Raw genomic sequence first — 23470 nt, 5'->3', positions numbered from 1 at the left:
CTTGAGCATTTTATTGGCAAATAAACATTGAATATTCTTGGATTTGCAGCATTGCCGTTTTGAATAGCTAATGTAATATTAGTGAATTGTTTATATTAACGTCGCTGAATTAGTATTTTTGATCAGCTGCTACATTCATATTTTCGCATCCAGGCTTGGCAACACTGAAACATGTTGAGAAGAGGAAAGAGTAGCATAAATATACAAAAGATTAGAAACAGTCTCGAATTATTATTTTTAGCATTTTTTCGAAATTATTGGTGCAAAGTGTAGAATTTGGTGGTTTTCAAGGGCTTTCGATCCCTGTTGGCATGAATTCAAGCTCAAGTTCTTCGTCAGGTAGTACTTCGTCAAGCGGTAGTTCGAGTTGTTCAGACAGCTCAGGCAGCACAACCGACGATACAAACGAAACAAGTACTTCAAGTGATGTAAAACCTAATAACAACACTTCTAAAGGTAACGATTCCAAAAGCAAAAATCAGCCAAATACGCGAAGGAAAAGTTCGGAAAATAAATTAAATCAACAAAAGTTGAATGAAATTGATAAAGTTACCTCAAAATCAAAAGCAATTACAAACGGCAATGCTACTCAACGCCAGTCAAAACCCAGTGTTTTTTCAAGTGAAGACGATACGCCGCCACCCAAACGACCGATCCGAACAACCGCAAATGCAATTACGGGACCAACTAGTACGCAAAGACGTAAGAGTTCAGGAGCGGCTGCAAGCGCGCCATTTGTCTTAACATCTTCCAAACTTCAAAAACCCGCTACGGAAGTAGCTCCAACGAAGGACGTTGCTAATAGCAGCAAAGCTGGTAAAACAGGTGCTGAAACAGAAAAGGATAAGCAAGTGGGTTTGTCAGCTGATTCAGAGGCTTCGGAAAAAGGACCTGCATTGAGAAAAGGAAAGTCAGATAATCAAAAACCAGCAACAAAAAACGCAACAACCGAACAGACAGTAAAAGGAAAAGGCCCTCCACCAAAACGTGGACTGCCGGGCAAAGCAGCTAATAACGCAACTAGACGTAAGAGTGTCGAAGAATCTGAATATGATAGTGCGTCCGGATCAGAAGATGAATCTAGCAGTAGTAGTAGCGAAACAGACAGCGATAGCGACTCTTCGTATTCAACGAAAGCAGGTAGAAGTCAAAGGAATAAACGTCAAATCAAAACAAATGGTAATAACAAGGCGGGCAATTCAGATAGCGATGAATGTCATACACGAAATATGTCCAACAGGAAACTTACACGCTCTCTAAGTACTCGGCAAAATAAGCAACAATTGAAACCTACAACGGTTGGAGGAGGTGGCTTTGCGTCCGAAACAGACTCAGATGGTCGAGAAATAAAACGTGCCCTCTCCAAGAGCCCTGCCAAAAAAGCGTATCTTGGTGGTACTGGAGGCGTTGGTTTAAGTAAATGTAAAGTAAAAAAAGAGGTGGGATTAGGCAGTATATCTCTTATGCCGCGAGCACCCTCACCTCCGCAATTAGAGAAAAAATGTCCTATTGAAGGATGTGATTCTTCTGGTCACCTGAGTGGTAATTTCGATCGACATTTTTTGCCAGAAGCTTGCCCAATCTATCACAATATGTCTGTTTCTGAGTGCAAAGAACGGGCTAACGAACGTAAATTACGCAGTGAAGTGCGTACAAAATCATCAACTAATTCCAATAGCATCGATGCCCAAAAGATCGCCTCCTATACGAAGCATGCACAAACCCCCGAGCAAAAAGAATTTTATAATAAGATCAAAGACTCTCGATCACGATTTAAACCTATTTCAGACATTGTCAGCAACGATAAGGTAAAACTGGAGAAAGATTGTACAGATGAGGATCGAGAACCTAGCTTACTAGGATTGGTACCCGACTATGATTTGCAATTGTTTAGAGATGCACAGGCTTTGGCCTCTGAAAAGGTAGAGGACGAAGTCAAAGACTTGCCAATCGGTAAAGGCATAAAGTAAGTCACATGAAAATGTGGAATTTAAGAAAAAAAATTTGCTAATAATCCATATCTTAGATATATAACTATGGGGAAATATAAAATGAAGGTGTGGTACCAATCTCCGTACCCTGAAGATGTTGCGCGTCTACCTCAAATGTATATATGTGAATTTTGTTTACGTTACCAAAAATCTGAAACAGGTATTAAGCGACATGCCCAGAAATGTGTGTGGCGCCATCCTCCAGGCGATGAGATTTATCGAAAAGGCAAATTACAAGTATGGCAAGTGGATGGTAAACGCCATAAACAATATTGTCAGCACTTGTGTTTGCTGGCCAAATTCTTTCTCGATCATAAAACTCTATACTACGATGTGGAACCATTTCTCTTTTATATAATGACTTTGGCTGATGTTGACGGTTGCCACACGGTTGGTTATTTTAGTAAGGTAATTAATTATATTACAAAAAAATAACCTTTAATACTTTCAAAATGTTTAGCGACATTATTTCAAAGTTTATTTTAACATCGTTCAAAAACCTAAAGTCTTTGACGAAGAGGTAATAAGCAACAGTTTGAAAGGGTGCTCAGAATCACAAGAACTCGATTGCGATTTTTATGCTGAATATTACAAGTGATAACCTTAATTTATTTACTATTCTTTCAAAATCATTTTCGGAATCCATCTAAGCTTGTCTGTCCGTCTTAACTTCTTGTGTCCAACTTGCAGGCAGTTATTTTTAAGATATTTCAATGACATGTTTTTGGCCCACAGATGAACGCTATTGAGCATCCTGGCCATTTGGTTCGGATCGGACAACTTTTTCGATCACTTCCCACTTAACGCCTTAGTTTGAATTGTCGATGTCTGAATAATTGTAAGGCGATGTAAGGTATTGGCTAGTGCACCCTGCCCCCAATGATAATGTTTTTACCACTTTTCTTCATTATCCTAAGACCTCAAAGCATTTCTTTTCGTTTTTATTTATTATAATTTATAACATATACATATGTACATGCAAGTAAGTTCAACACAATTCAATATATAGGGAAGTATACTTCATTAAATAATATCTATTTTTGTACATTAGTGACATATTTTTTCCAGATACGAATACTTATTCGCTGAAAAAAAGGTCATGAACGCGCAATATTTTGAAACTTTGAACATTATTGTTATGTAAATCAAACGAGAGGTTTTTATAAAAGTCTTACTGTATTTCAAATTGTAAGCCATGTACGCTTAGCTATAGGAGAAATTAAAATTCCTAAAAATATTTGGAAGTAAGAAAAATCTATTGTTATCAATATTAGTTATATTGATAAGATTTCTGTTCGCCATGGAAAGTACCCGCCATCTGAGTTTACATATAGTACGCATAAATTAAAATCGAAAAACTTACAGAATATGAACAAAAAGAGATAGAAGCTTCAGTTCGGATTAAGCCAGTTAATTTAATACTCATTGTGATAGCTGGATCGATCTATGAAATTAATGCATGTTTATAAATCATATTTACACTGATCAAGAGTACATGTATTCTTTGTGAGTATACACTTAATATACTCGCTCGGCTTGGCGTAAATATTCGACTCGCTGAAATAGAAAATCAGTCTTGAAATAAAATCCCATATGCAATAGGGACTGTCGGTAATTTACTTCATCAATGCAAGCAAGATACGCAAGGAGTCTACCTTATATTATCATAAAATAAGGGCAACTAACTCCGCTGATCGAGATAATACATCTTCATGTGTGGAATGTACAGAATGATTTTTAACATTCCGTCCGAAAAAATCAAAAAAGTGAAAAAAAATAAAAATAAAAACTTAATCGTTTATAACATTGCGTAGGCGCGGTCAATTCTTTTCCATTTTGCAAATTTTTAATGTTGCAGTTGTTGCAGACAATGTTTTCCTCGGAAATTATATAAATAAGTCAGTACAGAATTTGACGCTAATCAAGAATACATATGCTTTATGGGGTATCTGAACTTTCTTACTGGCTGTTGCAAACGTTTTGGCAAAACGAACATACCCATCTTTGGTGAGGGAAATAAAAATGGGGTAACTTTACAAACGTTTGAAAATAATGGGTCTACGGAAAGTATATGTTTCCAATGTTTGCATTATGAACAAAGATTGCAACAAAATGTACAGACCGTGGTATTCGAGTAACTTATGGTTCGGAAAATAATAAAAGTACACAACTTACGATTTTAGGTTCGATGGCAGAATGGGTTTCTGCTAATTAACAACAACGTCTTTGTTATACTTAACCTGTTAGACAAACTCAATCATATAATTTCAAGCGGAAAAAAAAAGCATGCGCCCATGTACACATGTCCAATAGAAACAAAAAACATTTCGTCGATTTTTTGGTGACGCTTTCTGCTGGTTATACAGACAATTAATATGTAACCAGCAAAAAGTTTCTACTCACTTTAAGGTGGTGAATATGTAACAACCATCAGCTTACGTCAAGAACGTGAAGTTCATTTGATAGTTCGCGACTATTTTTATGCTGAAAGTTTAAATAACTCTTTTCAAACAGCCCGCGGCGTTTTTTATTTTGAGGGTTTTCTGGGCAGATTCCATAGGTCAATAGACGTAAGCGACGAAATGAAGTCGTAATTTTATGCTTTTATATAAGTAGTTCCGTGCGTACATAGACAAAACGAATCCGTTCTTATCTATCGCACCAATATGTCAAGTGCCAAGAAAATATGTAAAAATTTGTCAAATTTCTAAATTCTCCAACCAACCACTCGTAGGAGTGTATGCAACATTGCTGATGGGAGCTTTCGTATGTCAAAGAAAAAATAATTCAAACACACAGGCGCTACTTTGTAGTTTTCTTGCTTAATTCGGAGGAAATTAGTGCAAAATCCTGACGAGTGAAGAGAAATGAAAGCAATGCAATATCGGAAATAAAGAAACCTTTGCGTAGAACTCAATGAAAAAATTAGTATCCACTGTAAAGCCGAATGCTTTTCGCATTTCAGCCATCTTAGCCGCTATTGCTGGTCTTTTTTGCAACACTACATGGTTCAGTTTGTTCAATTGACATATGTCGGTAGACATATGCAGTAACAGTTTAAATCGGTTCTCATAATACACTACAACTTGCCGATCCCATCATATGCACACTAAAATTGTATGCCCACGAATATTCCGCTTCGGTATCGATGTGGATAGCTGTCCTGAACTAAGCCGTGATTTTTTGCGCGGGCATTGTTCCTTATGTTATTCTTTTTTTTCTTGCCTGGCAAGCAATTACATTACGTAAGGTAAATGTCTAAAAACAGTTGATTCATCAGCTGCTACGCTATTCGAAAGTTGTTTGAGAGTTTGACCTGGGTTTTCGTCCAAGTGCTCTTTGAAATTTTTTTGGTGTTCTTGGCCGTTCTTTGTAACTGACATCAAAATCACAATTTTTAAACCGATGAAATCAAACCCGACAATTGGGATATAATGGAGCAGCTTCACGATAAGCTTCTAAAGGGGATGAGCTTCGGCAGCAGATTTCTTCAAAGCAGACCACAGAAGTAGTTAATGTCGAAAATTCAATTTCGAGTCTTCCTTGATTAGCGCCTGTGTGCACTGAATAACCCAATATTACTAAATGGAAAACTGTGATTTCCGATCGAGAAAGGTCAAAATCATCGAATTTACCGTTGTCTACACTGGTAATCCGCATTACTTTACCATTTTTAACTGTAGATGTCGCTGCTCAAAATTAATGCATGCATCCGATATCTTTATACCACATCTCCCACATCTTGGATACATCTCGCGTTAGAACGCATCCCTTTTGCCCACAATGTTTAAAATTTCGATCGTATGTAGGAGAAAAATTTAATTGTAGAAAGATTCCGGCTATTTTCAAACCAAGAAATGGCCTTCAAAAATAAAAGGACACGAGTAGGCTGAGCTCACAAATCCTATTTTGACAGGAATTTTTTACAGCGCATCTTCGTACTTCGTACCTTCGTTCGGCGAAAAAAAGCAATTTTTAACAAAATTCAAAGCATTACAAAATAAACAATTTTTGGGAACTCTGATCAAACTGGGTAACTCACTCCGTCCTCCCGGTAAAATTGTTTTTATTATTCGTTTGTTTGACACAATGTCACCAATTGCATGCAGATTTTTGTTAAACGTAACCACAAAGTTGAAAATTTAAAAGTGAAATTAATTAAGTATGAAAAACAGTTTTTTTTTTTTTTCTATAAATTATTTTAGTTTTTTTTCTATATTTCACTTGCTTAACCTTTACATTCATTACATAGGATAAGCAATACTAACGTTTCCGTAGGGCAGGGAAGCAGCAGTGGCAAACACCAGAAGAGATAGAAAGAGAGTGCGAAAGATTGAGTGAGAATGAGAGAGATAGATAGATGGAGAGAGAGAGAGAGAGAGAGAGACGGACAGACAGATAGCGAGAGAGTGGAAAGTTTTGCAAGTCCATGCTCTCATGTTCTTGACCATACCCAAAAAATGTTGATTAACATACAACGACACAACAATGTAAAGTGAAACAAAGTGGAGTTTGTAGACGAGTGCTGCACTTTGCTCGTTTTTGTCTATGTTTTGTTAACTGTCTGACTCTTTTTTTCATTTTTTATTTTATTTTAGTTTTCGTACATACACAAATGTGTAAATATGTATATGTATATATATATATATATGTATATGTACCTTGTTCCGGCTCCCTCAATGTCGAAAGCATTGAATGATTATATAGAAGAAGAGCATGTACTCGTATGTATGCTTTCACCAGGATTTACCGATACATTTAATTCGTTCTTGTTGTTGTTGTTGCTGTTGTTGTTGATATTTTGCAGAAGCCAGGCACCCAAATAAGGTAGGGCAGGGCAATGTAGTGTAATGTAACCCTTAGAGGGCTATGGTGAATGACAATAACCGCGATAACAACGGAGCAGACTGGGTTTGTGTTACAAATTGCGCATGTCGTGCCGTTGACTTTTGGTCCTCTCACACTCTTAACAACGAACTTTAAAGTGTACATTGTCTGGGCGTTTAGTGCTTTAACCAACAACAACAATAACAACAGCACTTGAGTAAATAACGCAAATTTTTATAATTTAAAATACTTTGCATTTTTTTTGTTTTCCTTTTTTTGTTTAGCAATGAATTTATATATAACTTTAAAATGAGCTTGTGGGAAAAAGATTAATATAATTTTTTTTCTTTTTTTCAACTCCTTTAAACTATATTCATAATTAAAATTAAGAGCACTTGGTTATTTTTTTTTTTTCAAACTTGCTCAGATTTCTGTAACATTCATGAATTATCAGACCAGACCAGTCTAACTATTTATTTACTAGAGTTAGTTGTCGTTGGTTATGTTTTGGTGGTTGGATGGCAATATAGTTTATACATATATACGATATATATATGCGTATATGTTCTTTGCTTGTATCTGTCTCGTAGAGAAATTGCAGCAGTTCATCAGACGATGATTGTGCGTAGTCGCCATTTGCTCTTTGCCAGTGCAGCATAATGAGGTCGTGAACCTCTACACGTTACGAATTCCAGGGGATACAATAATGATTATATACTACAATGCTCTAAAATATATATATGTATATATATATGTATATATATATATATAAATTTCTTAGACCCGCATAGTTGATATATTATTATATACTTGTACTTATATTTATCAAGAAGCAAGAAAACATTACAATTTCATTTTGGTATGTAGCGGAAATTTATGACGTTATGACGGCGTTTTATGATATATTATATATTAAACAAGATAAACCCATAAAAAAAGAGATAAGTATTTCTTATAATTAATTAACTATCGTGTATTGACTAGAGAGAGAGAGAGACAGAAAATATTTTATAGACAAGAATCATTTTCAGAATCCAGATCAGATGATTTTCCGAAGCCTAAAAGTGTGCTATGAAATGTTTAAAAGTTTGCTACCAAAAGAATGCCACAAACTAAATTCTAAAAGTAAAAATAATTTTTTTACTCACCTTTCATTCGGTATTTGTTATTCGTCTCTACGAAGCACAACACTATCGAGACGTCTTGCAGCGAATCCGTAAAACAATTTTCAAATTTGATCCTTCATCGCTTTGCGTATAAATTAAGTGAATGAAAGTTTGAATCGAATTCGATTGGTTAACCTGTTGTTAGGACTTGAAAGAAAAAGAAACTTGAAACAAAATACTTAAATATAACGCGGATATCCAACAAAAAAGTAGGTGTCAAGAAGTGAAAAGAAAAAAAAAAACGAAACTTGATATGATTGTAGCAACGTTCCCTCTTTTACTACTACGTAAGAATACGCTTAATGTCCAAAGTGTGTCTTATATACATATATATATACATATGTATCAAATTCACTTAAGCCATATAAATAACGTATAACTTTTCCATTAAATGCACAAATAACATTTCAAATGTGTGAGATAATGTCAACTTCTTTAATTTAAGATCAAAAGTCAGTCTAACAGATCTAACAATGAGATTACGGATCTATTCTTTATTGTTGTTGCATTTCTAGTAATCTTTCCACGATGTTGTCATCATGAATACATTCATTTAATAAGAATAGAATTAAGAATAGAATTTTAAAGTTCTGAGGTAATTTCTTCTTCTATGTACCATGACAGCAGGCTTTGAGATTAAGTTTAATCTTTTTAATCCTCAATTGCAAACCTTGATTTCAACATCTTGCATCAGTGGTGGCTGCGAACGTTTACGAACGAAACGAAAGAATCATAAAAGAGCGAAAATATGGAGCTAATGGCTCTTTGGCTCTTTGTCGTGCTAAACTTAAGATCGATGCCTGAAACCAATGTTGGAATCATGTTCAAACTCATTTCCAAATACTCGATTAACACGATTTGATTTGAATGAAGCCAGTAATGAATGGCGGATTAGATTGGATGATTATTTTGAAGATCCCTTACACAGGCACAAGGTTCAAAAATTAAATAATTTAGAAAGAAGAATAAGCAAAAGGTAGACGTTCGAAAATTCTCCTAAATCCTAAGTCAATTACATTTTACAATTTTTCACCGTTACTAATATCCTGCGTCAGCGCCTCTCCAAGCACATTCATTTATCCAAGTGTGCACATTTGTAATGTAATGTAATAAAGAGAAAAAAACAAAGTAGTTACATGAAAACTTTCTCAATGCCGTTATATTGTCGCGTTTCCTTATTTTCTGCATAAATATAAACGAATTTACACACATTCGGAAATATATACGCCTACTTATATAAATACATATACATGTATATGTATATATAGCTATATATTCGAAAATTTTGAATGCATCTCCGTATAAACGTATTAAACTTTCGAAACTGCTACGACAATCATGAGAACAACTGGTATTACTACTATTACAACTACTACTGCTACTACTAGTACTACTACTACTACTACTACTACTACTATTATTATTATTATTATTATTATTGCTACTACTACTTCCACTACCATTAGTTCGTTTTAAAATTGATTGTTATTGTTGCTATTGTTGATTGTGATTGTAGTAGATTTTACCGACATATGCATGAGCACGAAGACACACACACACATATATATATATATATATATATATATATACATTCTTCTCTGTTTTGGGTGCTTGTTTGATTGTTAAAAGCTCTCCGCTCGTACAATATGAATGTATATACATTTATATAGAAATGTACACATAAACGTATTAATACATATGTAAGTGCAAAGGATGCCGGTTAGAGTCCTTTCAAGTTTTTTTTTTATATATATGACGTTATCTCCCTAGCCATCATAAATGGTCGCCTAGATGACTGGCTGCTTGTAATTCTGTCTGTTTTTTTTATGTGTCTGACTGCTATTTTATATATTTATTTATGTATAATTCCCATCCATATATATATATATTCGTATACAGCTGCACACAATTATAGAAATTTCCCACTATATATATGTATATATATATATATATATATATATATATATGTATACCTATGTATGAGCGTCCACAAACGTTCACATGCTCAGACAACGATATAGTAATGCTGCAGCTATATTTAATACTCTCCGAGAGGTCATTGAACTGCCAAAAATTTTTAAGTCTGTAAATTGACCCCATCGACCATACATACGCATAACATACAGATGTCCGTTTCATATTAATTTTATATCATTTCGTGTATTATTCAGTTTATTAAAAAAGTACTTTTTGATGAAATTTTATATAAAAAAACATACAAAAAAAAAAACACTTATAAGCGAATTTTAATTTTCACAATTGGAACGTAATGCATCAATGTCAACTCAATGCTTATAAAATAGGCTTCGGGGCGTTTTTAGGTAAACAAAACTTATTCAATAATTTTTCGTGCACAGGAAATACATAATTGCAACTATACTTAGGCTTTAGTCATCATTATAATTAATTAACAAGTGAAAAGACTGTGTTGGGCCATGATTTTCCAAAACGAGTTGTTGTATAGGAAGTGGCCGAAATAGCGTTCGTCCTTGGGCCAAAACACATCAGTGTTCCAAATTTAATCACAATGTCTCCATCGTTGCGGCCTATAGGTTGAACACAAGAGAATAAGACAGACGGACAGACAAGCTTAGATCGGGGTAATAAAAAGTATTATCTATCTCAAGTCCTTCTGAGGGTTGCATACATCATACATTAAATATATTTTTGTACCGCAAGTGGTGTTGGTAGTGAAAATTAGAATCGAACATTGTTCGTTTTCGAAAATGTTTGGATGCAACTTAAATGTAAATTATAAGTGGAATTTTTTTTTTTTTTCAAGAAAGTCTTGTTGAAATCCTTCATACAAATTTGATTTAAATTGTTTGAGCTGTTTTATTTCTTTCTCTGCTTTTTTTTTTTTTTTTTTTTTTTTAGGAAAAAAATTCATTTTACAATGTCTCGTGTATACTGACGCTACCTCCTTACCAGCGAAAGGGTTACGGAAGATTACTAATTGATTTCAGTAAGTAGCTTGTAATCAATATCCTTGTGCTTTCAGTTCTTACGTACATGTAGGTCACTCAAGAACTTCGTTAGCCTATTAAAATAACATAAATTAATGAATTAGGACGTATTTATTTTTAAGTACATTTTTGTTTATATTAACCATTTTTATGCACGTCACTGAAGGATGAGGGGTATATTTATTTGTCAAAACGTTTGCAACGCCCAGAAAGAGGCATCAGAGATCCCACAAAATAGATATATTCATGATCGGTAACAAATTCTACGTCGTACTGTCACGTCCGTCTGTCCGCCTGTTGTAAACATTCTTCTGGCCGCAAAAATGAAGTTATCGACTTCAAATTACGCAGAAACACTAGAAATTCTTACACGTAGGTTGGCATTGAAAATGGGCCAAATGGGTCGAAGGACGCGTCCACAATACCCCTCGGCTGATCGTCTGTCCATCTGTCTGTTTGCGTGACGTTTTAGTAGTTGTCTACAACGCCAATGTAGTAGTTGTCTATAAATCGTGAAAATTATGTTCTTTTGCTTCTTTTGTCTTTTTAGGATAACAGTGATGGGTAGAAAAAATTCGGTCCCGACCGAATTTAATTTTTTTACTTGTTTATTTTGTTTATATTAAATGGGTCGCGGCTCACGGATAAATGCTCCACCCCAGCCTGCAGTTATTCATACAATGACTTTTCAAAATAAGACGTCTTATGGGAAGCGATCAAAAATGGGGTGCAATGAGGACTATTTTTAATGGCGTTGGTTCTTGGTTCGAAAGAGAAAGAAAATAGGATGGACGAACGGACAGGCAATTCAATGTGTTGCATACATACGCACAAACTTAATACACCCTCGTATCATAAGCGGTGTAGGGTATAAAAAATCGATAATCAATAGGAATATCGTTCAAATCGTATTGAGCCTATACTTTTAATAAATTCTAAATATTTCGTGCTTCGCTTTCTTTCGCTCTATAAGCGGTTCTATTACTTGTGAAAGAAACGGAGGAACTCTAAATTCTAAACATTGCTCTCTTCCTCTCTCTGTATCCATTCCAAAACTTTGATACTGGAAAAGCGAAGAATACGTATTCCTTCATATCATATACAAGATGACATTGACCTTAGACGACATTGCTTTCGTGTCTTATTACAAATTAGCAACCGACATAAAAATATCTATATATATATATATATATATATATATATATATATTTGCAGACAGGTATGTGTGGACGTATAATGCGGCTAACAAACGCCATTAAACATAAGTACACTCACCATCGAAACATGCTTCGAAAAGGTATTTTGTGAGTTAAATTCGTGATTCCCTGATATAACCCAAGTTGCATACAAACGCAACTTTTCTTGTACATCTGCGAGTGTGTATAGAGATGCAAGTGCAAACAAAATTCATTTCATTTCATTTCGTTAACTCGCGTCATTATTAGCTATTCATGCATTTTTTTTTTTTTTTTTTTTTTTTTTTTTTTATATATAAATACTTAACAGAAAAAAGCAAACAAGGCAGTTTATAACGAACTTTGGATACCCATATTAAGTAAGGTTGCCGAATGAGGTAATTAGCAGAACTGCTACGGGAAATATAATTATTTCGATGTATTAACGAAGACTATACTTTTCTCGTCTTACGTGTGATAGCATTTAATTTAATCTACCGGAAACTTATATGATAACCATAAATAGGATTAAGAGAGGTGAAATGAAGCCGCATTGGATACAAAGTGCCGCTAACTTGAGATACAAATTTGGGCCAAATTATCCTGTAGGCGACAACTTGATATTTGATATTTGAATGATAGGAATGATTCGCTCGATAACAATATTTATTTCTTCCTTTTATATCAAGTCTTGAGAAGATTGCCACTTGTCTCGCTAGCGAATCTTTCAAGTGTATGTGTTGCCAATAAAATGAACGATTTAATAGACTGCCTTGCTACGATCGTGGCTATGATAAAATACCAACTGAATGAAGGGCGATGAAGTTTGGCAATGTTTCTTTATGGGTTGTTGTGTATATGTGTGTGTTGCTAGCCAACCAACTAGCCAACCAACTAACCAGCCAAACGCTCACCTGATGAAAATGTATGAAAGACAAAAAAATGGAAAAAAAAGAATTAACTAACCAGCTATAAGTATATATGACTATCTCTCAGTTTGTTGTTGCTGTTGTTGTTGTTGGTCTGTATAACATTATCCTCTATTTGATAAAACTAGTCTACCAGTCGTTCATTCATTCATTCATTCGTTCACTCAGCCAACCTGCAAAATTCAAGTCTATTATTTTATAATTAGACATGCTTTGTGTTTCGGCGTTATTGCTTTTCTTGTTATTCTTGTTGTTGTTGTTGTTGTTGTTGTTGTTTTATCATTATTATTGCATTTAAAATCAACAAAAAAAAAAAAAAAACAAAAAAAACAAAGGCATTGAAACGTCGCTGTCCGTCATTTACCAAAAGAGCCAAAACTTTTCATAGCCTTTGTGGTTAAGGTGTAAAATGTTTATATATACGTATGTGCAAACGTTTTCATTAATCGTCAGCTAGACATACACACACATAGACATGCATGCGTGCATGCATGCATGCGTAAAGCTTTGTAGTTGAGGTGCTTGTCAAATTTGCCATAAAAGGATCAAAAATGCTCTCATTGCTCATTCGTATATGGCTATGAAATTTACATACGGGCACATATGCATATACATATGCATATGCATGCTCTACACACACGCGTCTCCTCCAAAAAAAAAAAAAAACATTACATCAAGAAAATCTGAATAGAGAATGAGAGTGAGTGTGTTTACCTCATTTTTGTTACTTTTCTTTCCTTTCTTTTTTTTTTTTTTTTTTTTTTTAATATATTTTTTCTTTGTTTTTATTAATTTTTATTTGACTAAAATTAATTTAATTCGCGTTTTCGGTTGTCATTGCTACCACGTTTATTTGCAGACAACAAAGGTCAGGATAGGTCAAAGTAAAAAGGCGTCGTCCTCTTCATTAATGTCTAGCAATCTTTGCTTGTGATTCGGTTACCGAATAAAATGTAATGCAAGCACAGAATACATTTGATCACGAACTTGATTATAAAAGCGAAAAAAAAAAAACAAAATAAAAACAACAACAACAACAATAATAATAATAAAAAAAAAAAAATGTAAAGTAATTTTACTGTTTATTAAATTCTAGTTCGGCGAACTTTTGCAAATTTCTACCCATATATAGAAAGGCAGAAAATCTTTTCCTAGGATCGAGCGATTTTCTTTTTCTAAATGAAGAAATAAGTTCTTTTTATGAATTAAAAAGACTGGGAAAAAAGTTACATTCAAAGTATCGTTCCTCGCTAATCGCACCTTTGTCTGTTAGCTCCTTTCACAATTTGTGGATTCGCTTCCAGCCGGCCAGTAGGCCAGCAGGTTCTTAAGGCAACCATTTTTGACATTTGCGTTTTGTAAACATTTCCAAATACTTCTTGGACATGTAACATATATTCCTTCTAGTAGGCTGTTGCCTTTCGCGTAAGTACATAGATTTCTCATCCCAGAAAGGAACAGGTTTTTCACTTTCAAAGGTGCCAATTATTAGGTAAAATCTAATGCGAGAAAAATTAATTTTGTTTTTTTTTTTTTGTTTTTGAGATAAACTTCTGGCGGGATGAATATCCGAATCGCTTTAGCGACTTAACGAAGTGTAAAGATTAGATTTCGATTATGTGCTGGCAATAGCTTGCCACTTCTCGATCGGACGTTTCGTCTTTGCTTTAGCTCGCAAACCCACCATAGTACAACATCTCGAAAAGATGTTTGTTTGCGAGTTATCCGATATATTTTTTATGAGCGAGCAATTGGAAAACATAAAAGTTCTTATTGTTTTTTTTTTCTAGATGTTGGCTTCTCTGCGATCAGTTTGGAACAAGTTGAAAGAATTGAATTTTCCCGACATACGATTTCAAGAAGATGACCTTACAGATCTTGTATAGGCGACGAGAGAAACGAGAGTTTTTAAGAACACAATTCCCAGAAGAATTAACTTTGTAATGGATGCTTGCATTGTGATAATATTTGCGTTTCTCTTTTTTTATATTATCGCTTTTTATAAGCATTTAGAATGAAGGAGTCTGTCCATCCGTCTTTATAGACGTAGAAATGTTAGCGGCTGTAATAAGTGCTATATAAGTACTAGTGTCGGCCTGAAGGAATATATAAGAACTGAAATTTTGGCGAAAATGATTTATCTATATTTCACCAGATGGCGTTGTACAATAAAGACGCAATATGCAGCTGTTAGTTGATGAGACAAAAAAATCCCTGGATATTTCTTGATAATGAATAAAAGTGGAAATCGCGCATGCAAGAGGAATACAATATTATGAAATATATATAATATTAAAAAAAATGTATAACATTTTGGTATTCGTGACTTATTTTCACGCCAAAAGATTTACTCAAGAGAGTAGGGCTGAAGTGTGGTGCTGAAAGAAAGCAACCAGTCAAGTGAGTTTGCACGCCCAGTATAGTGAAGTTTTGTAAACTCTAATTGCTATAGATAAGTTCCTTTAACTTTGTAAATAATTCTCTGTAAATATTTTTTCTAATTTTGTGAGGGAAATATTACGCCATTCGCGGCTCAGTGCCACGAATCTAATCTAGTTTAAGAAATATTACGTATAACATGTAAACCAAAATCAACCTTACACCACAAATATTTGAAAAATACATTTTATATTCAATACACTTTAAAAAAAAAAAGGGTTTGGAAGCCCGTTTTTCAAAGGACTTTTTCAAACTATATCTAACAAAATGACATATATCCCTAGCATTTGCCTGAATTCGTTCTATCCGCATTTGGAACAACCTACCAGCACTGGTCTGTCTTTGGCTCCTTGTTGTACGTAGACAAACACAATTCCCTTCTTCCATTCCTTTCTACCTGAAACCCTTCCGAGGCACCACCGTGTCCGCACATAAAGAGGATATCTTCCGGTCGTCACAAAAAGTCAATAATCACCGGCAACTAACAAAAAAGCAATGTTAACCCTTTGCACTCGAAGTTTTTTTTCATTCGTATTACAATCCGCGACCGGCGACCGCCATTTGTCACCAATAGCGAAACACCCGAATACTACTTTTTACGATTTGTTTTTGTTTTTATGTTAAGAACTGCAAATTATTTACAATGTCTCCGTAGCGGAGCCCTCAAGTTTGAAGAACAATTTTAAATGGCTCCGCTCCGAAGCCCTCGAGTGCAAAGGGTTAAATTTAGAAAGTATCACATCTCAAACAATGCCGGACAAAATATCGATTGTCGTTTCGATTGTGCGTTTACGGAGTTGCAGTGGCTTCTGCTATTTTCGAAGCAACGAAGAATTTCAAGCGCCGAGTAAATATTGCTTTTGAGTAGGAAAAAAATCAACGTTGATTTGAGAAGTGTATGTGTGGCAATCCTTCTTCTTATCAATGTTTTCTTGACTATAAACAAGCTTGCATGGATACCGATAAGGCTCAACGCAGTCTCTACCAGGGAACAAGAGACAAAAAAAAGAAAATTCTGAAAACTACTGTCGGCAATTCTAAAGGGAAGTTGCAAAGACACATGTTACCTTGCGCGAGAATTTGAGCACGAAAAACGGATGCCTTTTTACTCACATGGAAACACAAATGCCATTGTCTCAAGTGGATGGCGAAATTAAACGAGTTGTAGTTCGGATTGTTGCTAAATCCATCCATCGTATTCTCTTGAGCTGTACTTTGCGTTCACAAATCTTACAAGGTTGCTGGATGAAGGATTGCGGATGAAGTCGAAGACCATCAATTACAAATGCACCTTCTTTTTGCTTATTGAAATTTTATCCTACGAGGTCGGCCGACAAAAGAACCAAATTAAGAGCAATTTAAGATCTTGTCCTGCAAAGATAATAACTCAACTTGTCCTAGCTACAGTGCCATCTTTGTTATGTGCTTTAATTTCTACGTCGCTGAAGCTTGGAATTAACGAAGAAAGAGAATTAAAGGAAGTCTCGTATTTTCCTTGCTTAACCCGCAACGAAGTCTTGCTCAATGATGACTGATGATACAATACCCAATACCCAATTACTGAGTGTAATTAAATAGGAGCTGGTCCCACTTACAATGAAAGCGTCATTATGTCGACAAACTCTACCGAACAACTCCGCCGAAAATAGCCACAATGCGTGCGACGACGCTCGTCCTCATGTTGTCAAACAGCTTTGAAGAGACGAAACCAGTTCTGAACTGTAGAAAGCAAATCCCTCCGGCCTACCCATCCGACTTTTGTTACTTCTAATTAGTGTTTGTAGCAAAACATGGCCAGTGCCCCCGTTTTTGTGACTTTGTGCTAAATGAGAAAACAGCCTATTGTCTGCTTACAAACTGCTCTTATCTACAAGAAACTTACACCGACTTGTGGATTGCCTTGCGTTTTCTTGTTACTGGTTAGCATCTTCAGATTTGTTCATACAAGTATTTTCTTTTTACATAATCGGTTCACTGACAATGTAACAGCACTAATAAAAATGGATCGATAAAGTTGTCTCGACGTTTTCCCCCATACCAGGGAATGCATTGTTGGAATAAACACAATAAAAAAGAATGTAGCCAGGAAAACTTTGGTGACGTTGACGCTTTGTGAAGTTTTTTTTTTTTTTTTCTCTCTTTTCTTTTTTTGCTCTTGATGTGTATATGTGTGTTATAGAAACGCACGTTCACTGTGTAAAAAGCAACGGCAACGGTAGCGACGGCAACACACACAGCAATGAATTTACACAAAATTTTATATTCAACCCCAAGACTGCCGCAGCAATTTTCACATTATGTAGGGGTTTGAAGAAATTTAGACGCCACGTCATGTACATACAACAATTCGCAACAAAAACAAAGACAATAACTACGGAAAATTATATATACATATATATATATATATATATATATATATAACCAGCAAATGCTTTCACCATCAACGAGAGTATGAAAAAAAAAAAACAAAAAAGCAAAAAAAAAAAAACAGCAGCAACAGCAGCAGCAAAAGATATCCCAACATTTGACTGCAACACCCCGAACATCGAATTCGAGATTGCAGAGACAGAGAGTAACAGAGAAAACGGCGACGGCTGTCGACGACGACAGCGTAAAGGACCAAAACTGTTAAAGATGTACGACCGTACAGACGTAAATACACTTGCAAAACGGTTACTACGTGAGTGGGTTGAATGGACTGAAGTTAAATTGTGTTATTGTTGTTGTCCTAGTCTTAGTCATATTCATAATCATCATCACCATCACACCATTATCATCATTACATTCACCGCTGCGAGCTTTGTAAAATTATGCATGTATGTATGTATGTATGTATATGCATATGGGTATGTGCCTTTGTAATGGAGGTACGAAACTGAAGAAGAGGTCATTTGCAGTTTGATACTCACACTTAACGATGTTTCTGCAGCAAAACAAGGGTGATGGCGTTACTGTCTAGACAAGTGCATTTTTTCCAACGGATAAGAAAGAATGTAGAGAAAAAAATTTTTTCAAGATTTTTCTTCTATTTTTTCTATTTTTCTTTTTTTTTTCTTTTTTTTGATTACTTGTGAAGAAGTGATTGTTTATCTTTGATAAAGCTTTGGCTATCCTACATAAAAATTCAGTTCGAGTATTTATGAAAATAAGAAAATATCAGGCAAAAAAAAAAAAAAATTTTGTTTTTAAGACTTTTTCAACGCTTTTAATTAGAAGCTTATTAAAGCGAAACGAATAAATTAAAATATGTTCTCGTATTTTCGTATCTTTTCTCTTTAAGGTTATTTGCTAACACGTGTTGAGGGCAAAATTGGCTCTCCCGAAAAGCCTTTATCGGATTTAGGACTAATATCATATCGTTCTTATTGGAAAGATGTTCTATTGGACTATTTGTGCAATCGTTCCGGCAGCACATTAAGCATAAAAGATGTTTCACAGGTGGTTTTTGAAATCATATCAACGAATGCATTTACATAATAAAAGCAAATAAATAACAAAGTCAAAAAATGAGATACGATCTTAGGTGAAGAAATACAGTCCGCGCCAAGTCCACATAAATGTTAAGGGGAAATGCGTTAAGAGATCTACAAAGAGAAGTTGTTTTTTTAATCAAGCGATATATTACGATATAATTTCTGCACCTAAGCCTTAAAGGCCTTAAAGCCTTCTTTCAAAGAGTGCCTCTGTAAAAATTTCATATAGCCAGTGATTAATATTTTCTTTTGCATGCGAAGACTTTTGAAAATCCGGAAAACTGAAATCACTTATTGTCTTTTACAAGGATCTTCAAAAGTCATTGCGGCCACACACATATACCATTTGACTAAGATATGAACCCACACGTGAAGTACTTTACTTACCGTCAAGAAGAATTTTTTCGTAATTTTGAAGGACTTTTTTCCCGTTCAAATCATCTCTGGTTCGTCCAACGGACTTTTAGTGGAAGGGATGGAAACTTCTTTCTCTTCTCATGTAGTGCTGTTCAATCAGCTCTTTTCGGAATATGAGACTCGGCATTAACTTAACTTAAATTCGTAGATTCGTTCTGTGAAAAGCCCGTTAGTGGAAATATAGAGCTGAGATAAATCAGACACGGATGAATGGCTTCGTACTGCGTTCTATAGAATCTCATCGCTTTGGCAATGCATTATTATTGTTTGCTCATTTTTACTCGAATTGCGAATAACCCATAATTAACAAAAATATGCATTTACGTCACAACAACGAACAAGCGCAGCCATTGATAAATTTTTCCAGCCTAAGTGAATTATTGGCATGCTCTTTTCTGCTTATGTCTGTAGTTTTAGCTATGACGAACCGATTACAACCGGAAATTGCAACTTTTAGCCGATTCTGATAGCAAACTATGTTTGTAAATTGAAAGGAAGCAAAAAGTTTTCATTTTCCCCTGTTTACACGACACTCTCTGCTATACAGTCCGCACAAAAGAATTTCCGATGGTCCATATTTTGCTTCCATACTAATAGTGGGTGAGAGCGTGTTTCTTGAATAGAATTGAGGAGAAATGCTATTTAATAGGAAACTTCGATGTTTACATCTTCCAAGATCACTAAATTTTAACCTCCGCCGGCCACAATAATGGGGATCCCAGGCGCGAAAATTATTTTAAAAAAATTAAAAGCGAGATAAAAAGTATTTAATAACTTTTCACGTCCATAGGAAATGGCTATATACTCATACGACATTGTTAGCACCCTACAAGCTTTAGGTATGATGAAGTATTGGAAAGGGAAACATATCGTACTCAAAAAACAGGTAAAAATTTGAAATTGTACAAAATAAAAGGAGAGTTTCGCTTCACCTTCTTGATCATCTTTTACTTACACTTAGGACGTCTTAGATGATTATGAAGAACGTATTAAACGACGTGGTACTTTCCCCAAAATTGATGAGACATGTTTGCGTTGGATCCCATTTGTGCCCACACAAACGAACGAATCTCCCTGAAAAAGGGCGATAACTAATTATGATTAAAAATCGCTAAGCTATAAGTAGTAAAGATGTCCAAAACAAAAAATTGCTGTAATTAAATGTAAGAATAAAGTATAACTAAAGAAAAAAAAAAAAAGAAAAGCGTTTGCTTAGTTGTTTTGGGTAAAGGGTCATATTGATGAAGTTACACAGGCCAAACAAATATCAATATTAAATACATATATATATATATGTGTAGATGTACCTAAATACATATATACATCTATATAAATATCCGTCGATTTCTTTGTTCTGGTCTTAAATGTGGTCATTTTTGTTATTTTTTTTCTTATTCACTTATATGCGAACACAGTCATCCACAATTTGCCAATGATTAGTCACACATGCGCTTATTTCAGGTATATATGGCGCGACTTCACACCACATTCATACTTTGAAAGCGTGGAGAATATTTTGAGTTTTTCGTTATTTTTTTTTCTTTTTTCTTCAACTTTTTTCCTTTTGACGAATAAATAAGAAAAAAAAAAGAGCAGGCATTCACTCAGTCAACCGTCAATGCAGACAAGATAGTTAGGAAGTCAGTAATGCATACATATATATATATATAAATATAACTGTGGTTAGCTAAATAACCAGAGATGCCAGCCAAGTGTTTTGCGTTTATGCAAGAAGACAATGAAAATTTCTTATTTTCCTTACGACACTTGGAGACAACGGATATTTTCTTTTAAAGACAAATTATTTGTGGGAAAATGACATATGTTTAGCTTTACATTGGAATGTTTCTAAGAGATGTACACACACAAAACACCGTATATGCATATATATATTTGTATGTAATCCATCATCATATCATGAGTATGTATAACATTGCTAAACGATAAGTAACTCTCCATGTGCTGCTGGTCATGCCCACATGCCCATCCTTAAGAGTGTGTATGCAATGCACCTCACCTTATTGAATGATGAGCTTTTTCGTTGGCTCCATGCAAACGTTATCTATGTATATATATATATATATATATATATATATATATATATATATATACATACATGTGTACATTTGATGACTTGATACATATGCTTGCATATACGGAAAGTATATATTTTCATTTATATTATGTATCTACACCATACCACGCATGCTAATATACAATTTCTGATGTCTCCCGGCTGGCGTTGTGTGTACGGATACAATAAAACATAACCGGCATCCAAAACACCAGACAACAACAAAGCCTTTTATGTATGAATCAGCTAATGGTTCTCTTTTTCTTGCTTTCATTTGCTCTCTTTCTCTTTCTCTCTCTCTCTCTCGTTCTCTTTTATGAAAGACGCCCCAAAAATGCACATAACACATATCTAATGCGGCACACGAATGCATATATTGTCGCTACTTACAATCCGTCAGACAAACAAACGTGTAGACAATTCTCTATAAATTTAACTCTACTACATAGGCTCATGACTTGAAATTTCCAAATAAATAAATAATAAAAAAAAAAATGAAAAGCTCTCTTACTCTGAATTTTGTGAGCCATACGCACAAAACATAAATGTCCGCATTTACACATTTATTCAAGGAGACTTTGCTTTCTGGGAGAATGAGTTCACCAAAAATTCTACGGGTGTTTGCTGAGTGGAAAGAGAAAAAGAGAGAAAAAGAGAGAGAGAGAGTGGAAAAAGATATATAAGTTTGTCTATAAGATTGCCAGCCAGCTCTTCGCTATATGTACTTCATATCCTATATATTCTCGATCACCGCACAAAAGCGAGTATACTAAATTAGTCATAAAGTTCGATACACACATGACGACAATCAAAAACTAATTGAAAATTTATTACGTTCTCTTCTCTAGTGAGAAAAATAATCATAAGATCTCAAGCGCGTTCACTATATTAAAAGAAGGAAAGGTAGAAAAATTGGAGTCAGGTGAAATGACTATTGATGGCAAAGAAGTTCGTTATTCAAAATTTAAACGCTCGATTAGTTCTTAGATAGAAAAATTTTTTGCTTTTAGGCAAAGTGGACTGTGCATTATCTCAATAAAAGGCAACGCACTAGACAGTTTGGTCCAACATAGAAACATTTGCGGCATATATATCCATTTGACAAGTGTTTACAGAGAAAGCTACATATTAATATCGTAACTCGCGTCACCACAAAAGTTTATTCAGACAAGCAGGCAACTAAGTGCACTGCTTTTTAAATGCAGTCCTCGCACTTCTTTTTAGAAATTTCTAGACTTTTGTTATAGACTGAGTATTTATTTATTTAAATGCTAAGCAATAAGCAAATGCTAATGTTGTGACCGACCACTGGTCATAAGGAGAAAACGATTTGTTCTCTTGCATAGTTTTTATGACTGTGCAATAGAAGTGTTCAATAGCAATTTTGTTATGGAAAACAAAAACAAAAACGTTTCCTTGTAACTTGTTACATATCGGTGATGTGTGCCAATGATAGGAATCTAAGAAGTTTTCCCGGCAAAAAAAGCCTTAGAAACATTTTTTTCTCCCAAGACGGGTTCTCGGTATTTCTTTTCTGCCAAAATTTTAGTGATCTTAGATAAATGGATTAGTCCATTCTTATTGAGATGTGAATATGATATTTATTTCATGCAATCATCCCCATGAGTTGATAATATTATAATAAGTGGTTTGAGCCTTTGCTGAAAAATTCTTTAAGTCATAAAATGCAAAAATAGAAGAAGAGCAGATCTTTCGCTTTTTCAAGGTGTCCTAGTTTAGGATGATAAAGTCCTCCAAGGGCACGCTTACTTTCTAAGTCGTCTCACAAGTCAAGGAATACAGCAAGTTCGATTAATCGATCGATTCTGCCCCTCCTTTATTAGTAATAACGTTCTCAATTATACTGGATTCCATTCAAATTTGGCTAATCATCTATACGGATGATTATCTGCGCGCTTAGCTCAACTGCAGAATGTTCTAATTAATGATAATCAGCTTATAGCTGGATTATAGAAAACGCAAAACTACCTTAACTTAAGACCATAGATGCTA

General features: G+C 34.7%; 1 protein-coding gene across 5 annotated transcripts; it reads left to right on the top strand.

The window, feature by feature from the left end:
• Window positions 1–158: 158 nt before the first annotated feature.
• LOC119633277 (histone acetyltransferase KAT7) lies at window positions 159–20508 on the top strand. 5 transcript variants are annotated; one of them, XM_038026740.1, is made up of 6 exons: window positions 312–1966; window positions 2027–2399; window positions 10862–10949; window positions 18774–18931; window positions 20174–20269; window positions 20345–20508. In XM_038026740.1, the coding sequence occupies exons 1-6, from the start codon at window positions 312–314 to the stop codon at window positions 20459–20461; spliced, it is 2487 nt and encodes an 828-aa protein (XP_037882668.1). In that variant the 3' UTR covers window positions 20462–20508. The 5 variants fall into 5 exon arrangements, with proteins under 5 accessions (XP_037882669.1, XP_037882670.1, XP_037882671.1 ...); XM_038026741.1 differs by lacking the exons at window positions 18774–18931; window positions 20174–20269; window positions 20345–20508 and adding an exon at window positions 14845–14950 and having other exon boundaries at window positions 159–1966; XM_038026742.1 differs by lacking the exons at window positions 10862–10949; window positions 18774–18931; window positions 20174–20269; window positions 20345–20508 and adding an exon at window positions 2452–2604 and having other exon boundaries at window positions 159–1966.
• The last annotated feature ends 2962 nt before the right edge of the window (window positions 20509–23470 follow it).

The sequence above is a fragment of the Glossina fuscipes genome, unplaced genomic scaffold, assembly GCF_014805625.2.
Source record: "Glossina fuscipes isolate IAEA_lab_2018 unplaced genomic scaffold, Yale_Gfus_2 2, whole genome shotgun sequence".
NCBI lineage: Eukaryota > Metazoa > Arthropoda > Insecta > Diptera > Glossinidae > Glossina > Glossina fuscipes.
The sequence above is the reverse complement of the archived record's forward strand: the minus strand, read 5'-3'. Positions and strand labels throughout refer to the sequence as shown.